General features: G+C 45.3%; 2 protein-coding genes across 3 annotated transcripts in view; both read left to right on the top strand.

Moving 5' to 3' along the window:
• The window catches only part of CCDC43 (coiled-coil domain containing 43), a 69973-nt gene extending 58089 nt beyond the window's left edge, over window positions 1-11884 (top strand). The window contains exon 6 of the mRNA XM_054281429.1: window positions 11861-11884. The gene's annotated coding sequence lies outside the window, so the exon portion shown is untranslated. The remainder of the gene's footprint in view (window positions 1-11860) is intronic.
• NSF (N-ethylmaleimide sensitive factor, vesicle fusing ATPase) overlaps window positions 1-15351 on the top strand; it is a 73862-nt gene that overhangs the window by 21309 nt on the left and 37202 nt on the right. For both annotated transcript variants that reach the window (XM_054281427.1, XM_054281428.1), the window contains exons 4-8: window positions 502-541; window positions 3234-3400; window positions 5136-5243; window positions 5795-5870; window positions 10093-10248. In XM_054281427.1, coding sequence (XP_054137402.1) covers window positions 502-541; window positions 3234-3400; window positions 5136-5243; window positions 5795-5870; window positions 10093-10248 — 547 coding nt within the window. The remainder of the gene's footprint in view (window positions 1-501; window positions 542-3233; window positions 3401-5135; window positions 5244-5794; window positions 5871-10092; window positions 10249-15351) is intronic.

Genomic DNA, 15351 nt, shown 5'->3' with positions numbered 1-15351 from the left:
AGGAAATGAGCAGAAGGACAAAAAACCCCATCCAGCACCCCAACTTCTGCCTCCAGCATGGTGGGAACACCAGAAACCTGAAGGAGGCTGGACAGAACAACCTTCTGAGATCACAAGAACTATTTGGAGTTTATTGAATGTTTCTGACTTGTTTCTTGTTAATCTGGGGGTCTTTGGGATATTCCATTCTGCCCCTTTTTTCTGCTGCTGAAGGTTCTCTGGGAATCCTGCTCCTCTGGGTGAGGAGGCCGCCTAAAAAACATTATTCAATTTTTTTGACTTATTTCCTGTTAATTTGGGGGGTCTTTGGGATATTCCATTCTTCTCCTTTTTTCTGCTGCTGAAGGTTCTCAGGGGATCCTGCTCCTCTGGGTGAGGAGGCTGCCTTTGAGGGGGCAGATTTTCTGAGGGCCAGGTGTTTGTTCTGAGGGCCAGGTGTTCTGCAGGACAGGTTTTTGCTCTGCAGGACAGATGTTCTGACCTTTTTCTCTTGTTTTTCAGAGAAAATGGGCTGGCCTTTCCATCGGGCAGGAGATCGATGGTGAGTCAGTCAGTCAGAGTGATTGGCATGTGTTCATAAAGCTGAATTCATGTTTCCACCCTGAATTTGGAACTCACAGAGCTCCAGTCCTTCTCCAGATGATGTGAGGACCTCCTTAGTGAATGAGCTGCTCTCCTCTCTGCAGCTTTTCTGCTTTTAATGTTTTCCAGCCCTGGGCAGGCTGTTTTGGCAGTTTGTCCAGATACCTGCAGGTTTCTCAGCCTGGCCCTGTGTGGGATATCAGTGTCCTTCCTGCTCCATACAGTGACCTGCAAGGAGCTTGGTCCCTTCTCCCATGAGAAAAGGGACAGACTGGAAGGAAACAGTCTCAGGTTGTGCCAGAGGAGGTGTAGGTTGGATATTAAGGAAAATTTCTTCACAGAATGGGTTGTAAAGGCTTGGAACAGACTCCCCAGGACAGTGGTGGGGTCACCATTCCTGGAAATGTTTGAAGAACTGGTGGATGTGGCACTTGAGAACATTACTTAGTGGTGACCATGGTGCTGGGTTGATAGTTGATCCTGGAGACCTTTTCCAACCTTGATGATTCTGTTAATTGTGATTTTTTTTGCCTGCTGCTCTTGTTTTAACTGAAGAAGGACCTACAACAGGGGAAAATTAATTTGTCATAAATTAATTTGTTTCTCACCCTTGTTTGGCTGATCATGTGCCATCTCACTTAGAATGCTTTTCAGTACTCAGATTTTTTGGGGAAAGAAGCACTGATATTCTGTGAGCAGTTTGTGACTGTCCCTGTCCTGGGCTTTGCTGTAAAACCTCCCAGCTACGTGGGAGCCTGTGTTAACAAAAATAATGCAGTGCTTCTGTGCACAGTGACTAAATGTCATCTGACTCCGTGCTGAGTGGAAGGGATTTGTAAAAACATTCTGCAGGTAGGGAGAATGCTCACAAAGCCAGTGATTTCCCAGGGCTCCTGCTTTGTCCTGCTGCCCTGATAACGTGGAAGCTGTGTTTTAAATGTCAATGTAAATGCAGCCCACAGCTCTGTGGAGCAGTGATGAGTGCTGCTGAGCCCCTGATGATGCAGTAAAGGCTCTACAGGTGAGTGATTTTCCTGGTGGGAAGGCACAGTGCCCTGATGGATGTGTCTGTCTGTCCTACCTTCTGTGCCCTCCAGCTGCACCAGCTCCTGTGTTCCCAGCAGAGATGCCCAGCGGCAGCCAGGGCTGGCTGTGCCTTCATTCCCACCACAGAGAGGTTCCTGCTGCATTCCCAGAGCCAGGAAGGTCCCTGCTGCACTCCCAGCCTCTTTCTAGGACATTCCAGGCTCTTGGAGCTGTGCTGTGCTCTGCTGAGTTTGCTGCATCCCCTCAGCACTCAGTCCATGCTGTAAGAGCTCCTGACACGTCATCATGTGACCAAATCCAGGCACTGATATTCCAGAAGATTTTATTTGACAAAGCCATGAGGTTCAGCAAGGAGAAGGAAACTGCTCACAGGTGACCTGGAAGGTGAAAGGAGCTCCTGGGGTTTGCTTGCAGGCCCAAAGGGATCACCCTGCTGCTTGTGGGAGAACTCAGTGCAGCAGATCAGGAGCAGTGTTTTCATCTTTATCCGTGTTTGCTGAAGATGTGTCTGTGGCAGCTCCTCCCAGGGATGGTGTTTGGGGTGTGTGCTGTGTGTTCTGGTCACACTTCAGCAGGGACAGGCTCTCCTTGTTCCCTTCATGTGAACAATCCTGGGGGATTGTTTTGCCATCAACCTCAGCATCTGCAGGTTTGTCCTGGAGCCATTCTGCTGCCAGGGCTGGACAGGAAATCACAGATGGAGTGAAGAGCCTTTCCCACATTCCCTTTCTCCTACTTCATCCTTGCTGCTCTTGGCTCTCCAGATTCAAAGCAAACCTTTCATGTTCCTCAGTCTGCTGGAGAATCTTTCTGCATTGTGTCTGTGAGGTCCTGACCATGCTGGGCAGTCCCTGGAGCTGTGGGTTGTGCTGCTCTTTCTTTTCCATCCTCTTCATCCTCTTTGCACCCTGAGTGGGCTCTTGATTCCCTGTGGGATCAGGGTGGCAGTGACACTGCAGTGCCTTCCCTGCCCCTTGGCTTTCTGTGCAGGGGATTCTGCAGCACTGAAGGGAACCTGGAAATGTCAGCATAGGCCCAAGGGCACCTCTGGGGTCTCCTCAGTCTCAGGGATGAAGGGCAGTTGATGATGTGCTTTGTTTTGGGATGACACATTGCATTGCTGCATTTAAATGTGCAATAATTCACTTTCTGCTGCCTCATCTGGAGAACAGCTCAGCAATTTTGTCACAGAAACCCAGTGATAACCTCTTGTCACAGCTTTTGGGCAAAGCTACCCTTAAAGCTGCTTTTGGGCTTCCTGGAGATGTGTCCAAACCCTTGGGTGGAGATACAGCCAAGTGGGACCATGGCATGTCTGGATTTGCTTTCATTGTCCTCATCCCCCAAAGTCTGTATGGTGTTTGAGCTATTTTAAAGGCTTATTAAGAGTTTTAGAGCAATTCAGTGAAAAATGTGACTTTTCAATGACAATTTTATTGTATTTTGACCTATTAGTTGAACATGGGTTAAGAGAAAATAAAGAAAGAATATATTCAGTTTTTAAAAGTGAAATCCTCAAGGGAAGAGTGTGTGTTGCCAAACATATTTAATACACTGTGAGGGGCTTGTTATCCTTAAATATGATGTTTCTTGGGTTTTTTCAGTTTCCTTATACACTTTTGACAAGACCAAGCAGTGCATTGGCACCATGACCATCGAGATTGACTTCCTGCAGAAGAAGAACATTGACTCCAACCCCTATGACACAGACAAGATGGCTGCAGAGTTCATCCAGCAGTTCAACAGCCAGGCCTTCTCTGTGGGCCAGCAGGTGAGCTGGGGCTTTGAGGGACCCATCAGGGTGCCAAGAGCTCTGCAAAGGCTGGGTGAGGGGCAGGAATTGTTCTTTGTGTGAAGTGATGCCTCAGGTTTTAGTTTTTTTGTATTTTTCAGGCTCTGTGCCGCTTTAGTGGGTGGGTCTGGGTTCACATTAGGGGATGGTGAGCTCTGTGCACAGAGCAGGGAGACAAAACAATTCCTGCTCCAGCTGGGGAACAAGGACAAATGAGCCAAATCTCAGGCCAAGAGCACAAATACTGTGGGCTGGAGAGAGAAAAACAAGGATGGGGCTTGATGGGTTAAATCTGTAACTGGACAATTAACTCAAATATGCAAATGGAGCAGAACCTATAAAAGTGAGAGACCCTGTGACCAGTGGGGCATTTTGTGACCATTTTGGCTTCACCTGGGGTTCATTTTGTGACCATTTTGGGTTCACCCTGGGTGCAGCCCTGGCTGGACTCTTGTTCTGCCCGAGGTGGATTTATTGAGGTGTTTTAATAAATCCCTGCTTTATTCTTCAGCTCTGTCCTGTCTCTATTCTAGTTCAGCCTTCACAAGGCAGCAGAAGGAATTTCTTTATGAGCAGTAAAACCTTTGTGACTTTCACTGAGAGCATGGACAGAGGGATTTAGAATCTATCCTAAATCTGTGAGGAAAATCCCAGGGTTTGGGAGAGTTTGGGTCTCTCTGTGTTGGATGTGAGCATGGCAACTTCTGGAATTTTTTGGGAAGTCACTTTTGCCTCCTTCTGTGTAAGATCAAGACAAACACCAGGTTTAATTCATTCTCAGTGACACCTCCCAAGTGCAGTGTATTTTATTATTCTGGAAGTGTCCCAGGCCAGGCTGGACAGGGCTTGGAGCAGCGTGGTGTGGTGCAAGGTGTCCCTGCTATGGCAGAGGTGGCACTGGATGAGCTTTAGGATCCTTTCCAGCCTGACCTATTCTGGGATCCCATGTTTTATTGCTGCTCTGGGGACTTCAGCAGAGAAACAGGGATGAAATATTTTCCTTGGGGACCTTGGCAAGTTGATGTCCTGTAATTGAGCCTGCAGGGGTCTGCAGAACATGGGCTTCAGCCCCTGCACAGCCCTGTGTGATAATCTCTGCTTTTGCTTGCTCTCAAAACAGGTTAAAGTTGGTCTCTCATAAGATTTACACCTTGCAGGGTTTGAGTCTTAAACCAGTTGGAAATACAAACTCAAGGAAAGGGAGGCAAGGCTGCAGAGCCAGCCTGGTTTTCTGTGGGATGGACCCTACTCATCATCACATTCATTCTGTCTCTCATTAGCACTGCTCCTGGAGTGTCCCTGTCAAGCTGAAATGGAAAATATCTGAAAGTTTTGAGCTAAATTGTTCTCCATGACTAGCACCAATTATTGAAGTGAGAGGGAAATGTCATCAGATGACACAGAACACTGAGAAGGGGAGGGGGGAATAGATGATTTTCTTGGAAGGAGGATTTTTCTTTGAGTTTCTCCAGCTGACTTTGTGTTCTGCAAGTTAAGGTCTGTTACTCTGATACTGGGACATGGTCAGCACTCCAGACTGAGAGCTTTACAGGATTTTCCTGTGAATCCAGAACTTTACAGGGAAAAAACTCCAGGGGAGCTGCTGGGTGGTTAACTCAGACTTCAGGATCATTTGATCTCCTTTCAAGTCTTACTAGTCTTGCCAGAATCCTTTTCAGCTTTTTTTAATGAGATTTGTTTTCCCTTTCCACAGCTGGTGTTCAGCTTTAATGACAAGCTCTTTGGGCTCTTGGTGAAGGACATGGAAGCCATGGACCCCAGCATTCTCAAAGGGGAGTCTGGAACCAGCAAAAAGCAGAAGGTGAGCTCCCAGGAACTCCTGTGCATTCCTTGGGGACTGCAGAGCTGAAAATCCTACCAGATAATGCCACCAAGGGCAGTTTGGGTGACCTGCCTTTGGAGAAGTCACAAATCCGCCTCATCAGAGGGGACAAAGAGCTTTGTCTGCAGTTGAGTGCAGCCTCCACTAAACTGCAGAGCTGGGGAGGATACAGGAATTTTGGTCATGGAAACAGCCTGTCTTGAGTTTTTTTGTCTTCCAGATATGTCCAGTTTTGATTTTTCCTTCTGTAGAAATGACAGGATTTCATTTCCTCCTTTACTTGCTGAAATAAAATAGCTGGGTTTGAACTAAACCAGGAACTTTTAAAAGTCAGGTTGTTTTACCTGGTGAGCTTCTCCATTCAGTGGTGTTTGTTTTAGAGGTGGGGTTGGTATTTTTCATTCTTCCCAGGAAATGGAGATTTTGCTGCTTTTTCCTGTCTTCTGAGATGTTCTTGGAGATACCTGGAGCAATCTGAAGCTCAGTCTAATGGTAATTAATGTAATTATTTCTTTCCATTCCTTTTGCAGATCGAGGTTGGTTTGGTTCTTGGGAACAGCCAAGTTGCCTTTGAGAAAGCTGAGAACTCCTCTCTGAATCTGATTGGTGAGTTCCTGCACCCACAGAGAAATAATGCACCCACAGAGAAATAATAAAGCAGCACAGAGAAATCTGCTGCTTTTCAGGCCCAGGAGACTTCATTGCCTCCAGGTTGTTGTTTGTCTTCACTCCTAGGCTCAGATTAGCAAGGCCAGATGGACCAGTAGATCCAGAGACAGCAGCTGTTTGAAATATTTATTTTATTTTATTCTATTTTATTTTATTTTAATATTTTGGGGCCACATTTGGGGCTGGGATTTTGTGTCCTGCAGCTGCTTTTTGTGTAACCACACCTTGCACCTCAGCAGAGTTTTGATCTGAGCACTCAGCCTGTGCTGAACCCCTAAATTATTGCATTTAATCATGGCAGGGAGGACTGATCAGTCTGACTCCATGTTCTCAGAAGGATATTATATTATATTATATTATATTATATTATATTATATTATATTATATTATATTATATTATATTATACTAAAGGCTAATTTCATAAAGAATGATATATAATATAATATAATATAATATAATATAATATAATATAATATAATATAATATAATATAAATGCTAAACTATACTAAAGAATACAGAAAGGATACTTACAGAAGGATACAGACAGAAGACAATAATGAAAATTTGTGACTCTCTCCAGAGTCCTGGCACAGCTTGGCCCTGATTGGCCAAAGAGTGAACACAACTCACAGCAGAATGCAATTTAAAAATCACCTGTGGGTAAACAATCTCCAAACACATTCCACAACACAGGAGAAGCAAATGAGATAATTATTGTTGTCATTTTTCTCTGAGGCTTCTCAGCTTCCCAGGAGAAAAATCCTGGGGAAAGGGATTTTTCAGAAATGTGAATGTGCCACTAACACAGCTCTGTGGGCTGATTGCTGTAATTAAGCATCCTAATGAGGATACAGCTGTTAATAGCACCAAATGGAGCTTGCAGGGGCAGGGCAGTGAGTTCCCACCTGTGGCTGTGGGATCACACCCCATCAGGTTTCACTCTGCTGCCAGGACAGTGTGAAATAACCCTGTTCATAACCCTAAATACATTGTATTCCCAGGGCATTGTACCTGGTTAATATTCAGAGCCATAAAATGCCCTGGCATCTCCCTCTTGGCACGTGTGGGATTGCTGCTGCTCTGGGAATAGGGTCCCTTCCCCAGGGTTCTGTTTCATTGTCCTCAGACAAGACAAAGGAGCTTCTTGTGCCTCAATTTACTTCTGTCAAATTGCTACTTCATTTAATCTCCTCATTGATCTGAGGCAGAGCTGCTTAATGTGCTTTGTTGGTCTCTGGGGAATTGTAAAGTTCTGAATAATTAAATTGTGAGAGAGGAGATGAAAGTGAAGTGAGTGTCACTGAGCTCTGTAAAGGGCCTGCATGATTTCAATAGAGAAGAATTGTAGTAATTTTTTTAAAAAGCCAATTCTGTTTGTTCTGTTTAGCATAAAATTGTGTTATGAAACCACTGGAAGAGCTTTTAATCCAATCTGCAAGAATTTTCCTGTGCTGAGGTGCAGCCAGAAGGGGGGAGTGTAGGCCAAGCTCTGTGGGAGCAGGAACAGCCCTGGCTGAGGGGTCTGACCTAAGAGCTGGAGTGGGATAATAAACACAGGGGAATTGTGGATTGGTGCTCCCTGGAGGTGCTCTGTGTCCCAAGTGCTGTCCCTGGCATCTGACCCAGAGTTTGTTTGTTTTGCTGCCCTTGGAATTGAAATATTGATTCCAGATGTGTTTAGACCAGGATTAAAGAGTCTGGGTTGAGCTCACACAGAGCTGCTGTTTGCTGGACTTCCTGCACTCTTGCTGCTCATTCATTATCTGGCTGAACTGGAAATAACTCTTAGAAGAGCTTGTGGAACAGAGCAGCAAAATGCACACTGGTTGTTTGCTAGGATGGGATATTGGGAATTAGGAATTGTGGCCTGGGAGGGTGGGCAGGCCCTGGCACAGGTGCCCAGAGCAGCTGTGGGTGTCCCTGAATCCCTGGGAGTGCCCAAGGCCAGGCTGGATGGGGTTTGGAGCCACCTGGGATAGTGGAAAATGTCCCTGCCCATGTGGCACTGGATGGGTTTTAAATCCCTTCCAACCCAAGCCTCCTGTGACTCTGTGATCTTTGTGATGTTGTTGGGTGGGAATCGCCCCCATTGCAAAAACCATTAAGAGCCAACCCTGAAACCCTGTGCAAGTCTGAGGAAACATCCCATTTCTGCAGTAATTAAGGATAATTGGCAGTTCTTTGCTTTTTCTCTGGGTTGTCAGGTCTCTGTGTGTTTCCCTGGTAGCTGAGGGTGCTGAAAGCCATGTGCAAGGTTGATCTGACTGATAAAAGTGTCAGTGCTTGAATAAACCTAAGGTGAGGCTACATGGGTTTGTTTATAGGCTTGAATAAACCTTCTGGAGAAGGTTTAGAGAGGTGCAGATCTTAGAGAACCTGAGATCTGTACAGAAAAATCAACAGAAACTGTAATAAAGCATTAAATGAGAGGAAAAGGGTGATACACTGGGAAGGGCAGTAGTTAAGGATAATTGGCAGTTCTTTGCTTTTTCTCTGGGTTGTCAGATCTCTGTGTGTTTCCCTGGTAGCTGAGGGTGCTGAAAGCCATGTGCAAGGTTGATCTGGTGGATAAACTTGTTTTTAGGCTTGAATAAACCCAAGGTGAGGCTACATGGGTTTGTTTATAGGCTTGAATAAACCTCCTGGAGAAGGTTTGGAGAGGTGCAGATTTAGAACCTGAGATCTGTACAGAAAAATCAACAGAAACTGTAATAAAGCATTAAATTAGAAGAAAAGGGTGATACACAGGGAAGGACCAGCCTGTCTTGTCTAAGGGCAGTCCTGCCTCATGATCTTACAGCAATCAGAGAGCTCTGGCAGCAGGGCTGACATGGGCTGATTGTCAAAGCTCCTCCAGCAAAGTTCTTTGTCAAAGTTCCTTAGGAAAGAATCAAACCAGAGATCTGTGGGAGAGAAGGTCCTTGCATGAGTGAGTGAGGGATGAAAGGGAAGGAGGAAATGGCTGATGTCAGTGGAGTTCAATGGGAATCTCCTTCCTGCTCATTGTAATTATTGAATAAGCTGGAAAAGGCTGGAGGAGCAATGAGGTGCCCAGGCTGGCTCTGAGCTCAGGGACTGAGGCAGGAAATGGGAGATTCAGTACAGAGAACTGTCAGTGATGTGTGGGAGGAGGAGCTCTCCTGACCTGGGTAAAACTGGTGGCTGTAGAGGGCCCAGACCCCAAACAGGATTATTGTATTTGCAGGGAGGAATGATGAATGTGACTCCATGTTCTCAGAAGGCCAATTTATTACTTTATGATACTATATTATATCAAAGAATACTATACTAAAGAATACAGAAAGGATACTTACAGAAGGTTAAAAAGATAATAATGAAAACTTGTGTCTCTCCAGTGTCCCAACCCAGCTTGGCCCTAATTGGCCATTGAATCAAAACAATGATTCAATCATTAACAATGAAACAATCATTACTTTATGATACTATATTATGTCAAAGAATACTAAACTATACTATACTAAAGAATACAGAAAGGATACTTACAGAATGCTAAAAAATAATAATAATGAAAACTCGTGACTCTTTCCAGTGTCCCAACACAGCTTGGCCTCAATTGGCCATTGAATCAAAACAATTCGGAGCAGAATCCAATGAAACAATCACCTGTGGGTAAACAGTCTCCAAACACATTCCAAAGCAGCAAAACAGACGAGAAGCAAATCAGATAATTATTGTTTTCATTTTTCTCTGAGGCTTCTCAGCTTCCCAGGAGAAAAATCCTGGGGAAAGGGATTTTCCAGAAAATGTGAATGGGACAGCAAGATCAAGGCAATGAATGCTGCACCCATCTTGCAATGTGTTCCTGTTGTTAGGAGCTGTTAAATGTGGGTGCTAAGAATGATCACATCTTGTTCTGGAGGGATATGAACAAAGCAGAGCATCCATCATTCTGTCCCTGTACTGAAGGTACAACCAAACTGCAGCACCTGCAGGAGAGAAGAGGAACAAGGGTTCCAGTGTGGAGCTGGGCATTGCAAAGGCAGGACTGAGGAGGATGCAGGACAATCCTGCATCATCCCAGCTGGCCTGGAACAGGGTGGACACTGCTTCTGGCAGCAGCCACATGGGCTGGGTGCTGAGGTTATGTGGGTCCAGGGTGAATCTGTGTGTTTGAAACCATTTCTTGGCTTTTGCAGGTAAATCAAAGACCAAGGAGAACAGGCAGTCAATCATCAACCCTGACTGGAATTTTGAGAAAATGGGCATTGGAGGCCTGGATAAAGAATTCTCAGATATTTTCCGAAGAGCTTTTGCTTCAAGAGTTTTCCCACCTGAGATTGTGGAACAAATGGGTGAGTATAACCTGGAAAATAAGATAAGATGGATAAGATTACACTGAGTATAACCTGGAAAAGATTACACTGAGGATAACCTGGGAAAGGTTACGCTGAGGATAACCTGGAAAAGGTTATCTTGAGTATAACCTGGGAAAGGTTATATTGAGGATAATCTGGAAAAGGTTATACTGAGGATAACCTGGAAAAGGTTATGTTGAGGATAACCTGGAGAAGGTTATATTGAGGATAATCTGGAAAAGGTGATATTGAGGATAACCTGGAGAAGGTTATATTGAGGATAATCTGGAAAAGGTTATATTGAGGATAATCTGGAAAAGGTTATATTAAGGATAACCTGGAAAAGGTTATGCTGAGGATAACCTGGAAAAGGTTATGCTGAGGATAACCTGGAAAAGGTTATAATGAGTATAACCTGGAAAAGGTTACATTGAGGATAACCTGGAAAAGGTTACACTGAATATAACCTGGAAAAGATTATACTGAGTATAACCTGGAGAAGGTTATATTGAGGATAACCTGGAAAAGGTTATAATGAGTATAACCTGGAAAAGGTTATGTTGAGGATAACCTGGAAAGGGTTATCTTGAGTATAACCTGGAAAAGATTACACTGAGGATAACCCTTCCAGGTATAACCTGGAAAAGTGTGGCTGGGGGACAGTCCCTGGTGTGTGAGGGCTGGACACAGCTGGCACCCTTGTGCTGCTGTAGCACAGCAGTTTCTGGGGAATCCAACAGAGCCTCTTCTTCCCCTGGTGCTCCCAAATGTATTTTGGACTCTTGCTGCTTGGCTGGGGAAGGGAGACAAACCCAACATCAACACTCATTCCTGCCCATGGAATGTGTGAAGGAATGAGACACGTGGTTTAACTGGATTCTGTTCTGGTGGAACTGAAACTGGGGCTCTGAGCAGCCTGGTCTGGTGGAAGATGTCCCTGCCCATGGCAGGGGGTTGGAATGAGATGGGCTTTAAGGTCTCTTCCAACCCAGACCATCCCATGGTTCTGTGAAACCCTCCCTCCTTAAATCTTCATTTATCCATAGCAGTGCTCCTGTTCCTGACTGCCTGGCCATTTCTGTCCTTGCAGCTCAGAGGAAATTTTGTTTTAATGCTCCTGCCATAATCTCTTTTACCTCCCATTCCTCCTGGCAGCTGCACCATGAGCCCAGTAATCCCAGCATGGGCCCAGTAATCCCAGCATGGGCTGTGAGCTCTGCTGCTCTGGTTTGAAGTGCTGGCAGGCCATGGCACCTCCTGGAGGCTGTGAAATAAAAGCACAGATTCTAAATATAACTTCTCTTTTTGGGTCAAGGGAAGGGAAGGCAGTCCCAGTACTTGGTAAACATCTGCTGGCAGGCAGATAAATGGTGCAGGGTTGAATTTTTAGTAAGCAGTGTGCAGCTGCAGGTGTCTGGTTCTGTCCCAGAACGTGGCTGGGGATGTTCTGGCTGCTCCTTGTTCTGGGAATATAATCTGTGTGGGCTCCTATTTGAACTTGGAATCCATAGCTGTGTAATTTCTGTGTATGTTTATGTTTCTGATCCACCTTCCCTCTCCCCACAAATGAAGCAATCAAGATTTTGATTACAAACCAGATTTCCATCAGGAGCTCCATCCTGTTTGTGTGGGGCTGTGTGGAGCTTCCAGTGCCTGTGGAATTGATGCAAAATAAACTTCCCTGGGATGTGCCTTCAGTCTTGCCTTGGGGATTTGGGCACGTATGGAGAAACCCCAGGGCTGATTCTCTCTCTCTCCTGCCTTTTAATTCCTCTTGATGTGAGAGCTGAGGCCTTTGGCTCATGGGTTTTGTGGCTGTGGGCAAGATAAAACTTTCTCTGCTCCTGCTTGAGAACATAAAATGCTTAGATTTGTTAAATATTTAACTGCTCTGCAGAGAGAGGAAAGAAGAGAAATGGTGCTGGCTGTGGAAAGAACAGCTTTTACCCAGAGGCACTGGTGGCCAGCTCAGCCTCCTGTACTTGAAATATTTTTACCTTTTGAAGCAGCTATTGTGTGTATTCATAAAGCCTTCCCATGGAGCCAGGCTGGGAGAGCTGGAACTGTTCAGCCTGGAGAAGAGGAAGATCTTGGAGCCCTTTCCAGTGCCTAAAGGGGCTTTATAAAACAGAGAAGAGTGATTTTTTTTTACATGGACAAGAATGGGAGTGGTTTTAAAGTAACAGAGGAGAGACTTGGGTGAGATATTGGGATAAATTGTTCTCTGTGAGGGTGCCCAGAGCAGCTGTGGCTGCCCCTGGATCCCTGGCAGTGCCCAAGGCCAGACTGGACAGGGTTTGGACCACTTTGTGACAGTGGAAATTGTCCCTGCCATGGCAGGGGTGGCACTGGAGAGCTTTGAGATTCTTCCCAACCCAAACCATTCTGGGATTCTCTGATTCTGTGGCTGCAGTACAGAGCCCTTGGCTGGGACCACATGTGAAGGAAAAAGGTAAAAGATAATTGGTGTTGTTTAATAAAGGAAGACAAATATTCTGTGAAGGACCACTGGTGTTTGGATTACCCTGGGCAATGAATTAAAGGTGTGCCCCATTAAATTACATCTAGTACAAATATTCTTGCTGTGCATGTTTACAGCCAGGCTGCACAAAGAGACTTTTTTCAGGGAAGAAGTTGGATTGGGAGCAGAGCTCCTGAGCTCTGATTAACCCCAAGGCTAAAGAGCTTATCTGAAATTTGAAAAAAACCCAAAAACTTTCTGACATTCATTTTCTTTGCCTTAGTTATAACTTGCTCTTAACTATATTTCAGATCTGAAATGTCAGTGTGACAGCTGTTCACCTTTGTGAATAATTTATTGGGGAAGGAAAAGATGGAATTTGCTTGCTGCCTGGTGCTGCAGTGCTCACCCAGTTGTGTTCTTTGCCCAGTGCTCCCAGCCTGCAGCTTCCATGCCAAATGCAATAAATATTTCTGTCCAGACCTACACAGAGGCTCTATAGACCCTTCCAGCATTACTTGCAATTTGTGTGTGGTTTGTCTAACTTCCATGGAATGTTCTGGGTTTGGAGCACATAAATCAATGTTAGTTAACCATATCATCCAAGGGGGGAGACTCTGCTGGTACAAGAGCAGGAATGTTAGATCAGCCCCAACTGGCACCAACCCTGGCCTGGAAGGGGCAGTTTGGTTTTTTGCCATCTGTGGATGTCCCAGCCCTGCTCTGGTGGTTTTGGGCTTGCATGGCTCTGTAGGGAGCTAACACAGTTGGCAGCAAAAAATGCTATTAATAAAGAGTTTATAGGGTCAGTGTTCAGCTAGATCAGCTCCCTGGGTGTGTGATGTGACAGAATCCCAAAATGGTTTGGGCTGGAAGGGACCTCAAAGCCCATCCAGTGCCACCCCTGCCATGGCAGGGACACCTTCCACTATCCCAGGCTGCTCCAAGCCCCGTCCAACCTGGCCTTGGACACTGCCAGGGATCCAGGGGCAGCCCCAGCTGCTCTGGGCACCCTGTGCCAGGGCCTGAACACCCTCAAAGGGAAGATTGACTGGTGCCAATCCTGTGGCTGCCAAATGGAATTAAATCCTTACCTGGATGAGGTTTGAGGAAAATGTCTGGAAACATTTTGGTGCCTTACTCACTTCTGAGGAAGGAACTTCACACCTTGGGGCACTGGTGGAGGGAGACACCAGGCAGTTCCCTGAGGACAGCCCTTCCTAGCTCGATTTCCAGGGAATCCTCCTTTCCAAGCCCTTCCAGGGTGTCTGTGCCAGCTCAGGGTGTGTCACTCTGTGCTGAAGGGAATCTGCCTTGGGTTACTCTCTGCTGCATCCTCTTGCTCCAGCTGAAGCTCCTCTGTTTATTGACAAATGTTGTGTTTTCTTTCCATCCAGAAAGATGCTGGTTTTCTGCTGAGCCTTTAAACCCAGTTCATTCTACTGTTCTCTCTTCTTGTTGTTTTTCCTTTCCCCCTGACTCCAACAGATATTTATTCACTTGGAACAACATTTTTGATATTTGGTGCCTGGAGCTGTAACTTGCAACAAACCTCTAAAGTCCCTTCTCAGACTTGCAAACAAACACTTGTGCTGACCCTTTTGAAAACAAAACACTTGTGTTGACCCTCTTTTCCTTATTTAAGAACACTCTGGTGTCCCCAAGCTCTGAAACAGAGCCTTGACTTGCAGCAGAAAAGCAATTTCTCTGATTTCTGTGGCACATTAATTGTTGTGGAGGCCTCCAAGAGCAAATTGTGCATGGATATGTTGTTTAATAACAGGTAGAGAAATATTTGGTGTTACATGTTCTTTCTAAGAGACTGAAATGGAACCCAAATCATAAATAAATTAAATCAGATTTTTTGAAGGTGGTTTCTGCTTCCTGGGAACCATCTTGGCCTGCCCTCTTGGTCACAGAGCTCTGTAATTTTGAAGTCCAGCTCATGATGGAGAACTGAGGTATCAAGAACACAAGGGGAACATTGAAATGAGCAGACGCTCAGATTATTTTCTTCCCCAGGTTCTATCTGGAGGCTTGTCTGTTAAGCTGCCTTAAAAATTAATGCATTAATGTTCTCAAAGTACTCAGATACTGTAAGAGAAGAATAATGATGGAAAGGTTCTCACCCAGCTGTTCTGAAAATAGGGTCATTTTAATGAAAAATCAGTGTCAGGGATGTTTAACCTCAGCTGGGGTGCTGGAAATGCCTCAGCCTTTGCATCCAGCCTGCTCCTGTTTCCAGCATTCTCCAGGGCAGTTTTGGGATTCTGAGGCCATTTCTATAATCTCTCCATCACCCATCATTATTTCTGCTCCTTTCCCTGCTCAGGACTGTGGTGCCCAACCCAAACCATGGATCCATTGTGGATCAGCAGGTCCTGGCTGGGCAGAATTCTCACTGGGATGATTTTTTTTTGTGTTTTGCATCATGCAATTCATTATTCCTCTCCAATTAGACACTCATGAATCAGGTTACATGGATTTCAGATGAATTTAATCCTGTGTGTTTGTAGCTCTTGGCTTTGCAGTGTGCAGATTTAATTGGAGCATTCTGTTCTGTTCCATCTCCCAGGCACCACATGCCACTAAATTCAGGAGGGATCATTTCTCACTGTGCTTTAAAGTTTGTGGGGTTT

The sequence above is a fragment of the Melozone crissalis genome, unplaced genomic scaffold, assembly GCF_028551555.1.
Source record: "Melozone crissalis strain CALT ecotype California unplaced genomic scaffold, PUWL_Pcris_2 ptg000032l_1, whole genome shotgun sequence".
Classification (NCBI taxonomy): domain Eukaryota; kingdom Metazoa; phylum Chordata; class Aves; order Passeriformes; family Passerellidae; genus Melozone; species Melozone crissalis.
The sequence above is the reverse complement of the archived record's forward strand: the minus strand, read 5'-3'. Positions and strand labels throughout refer to the sequence as shown.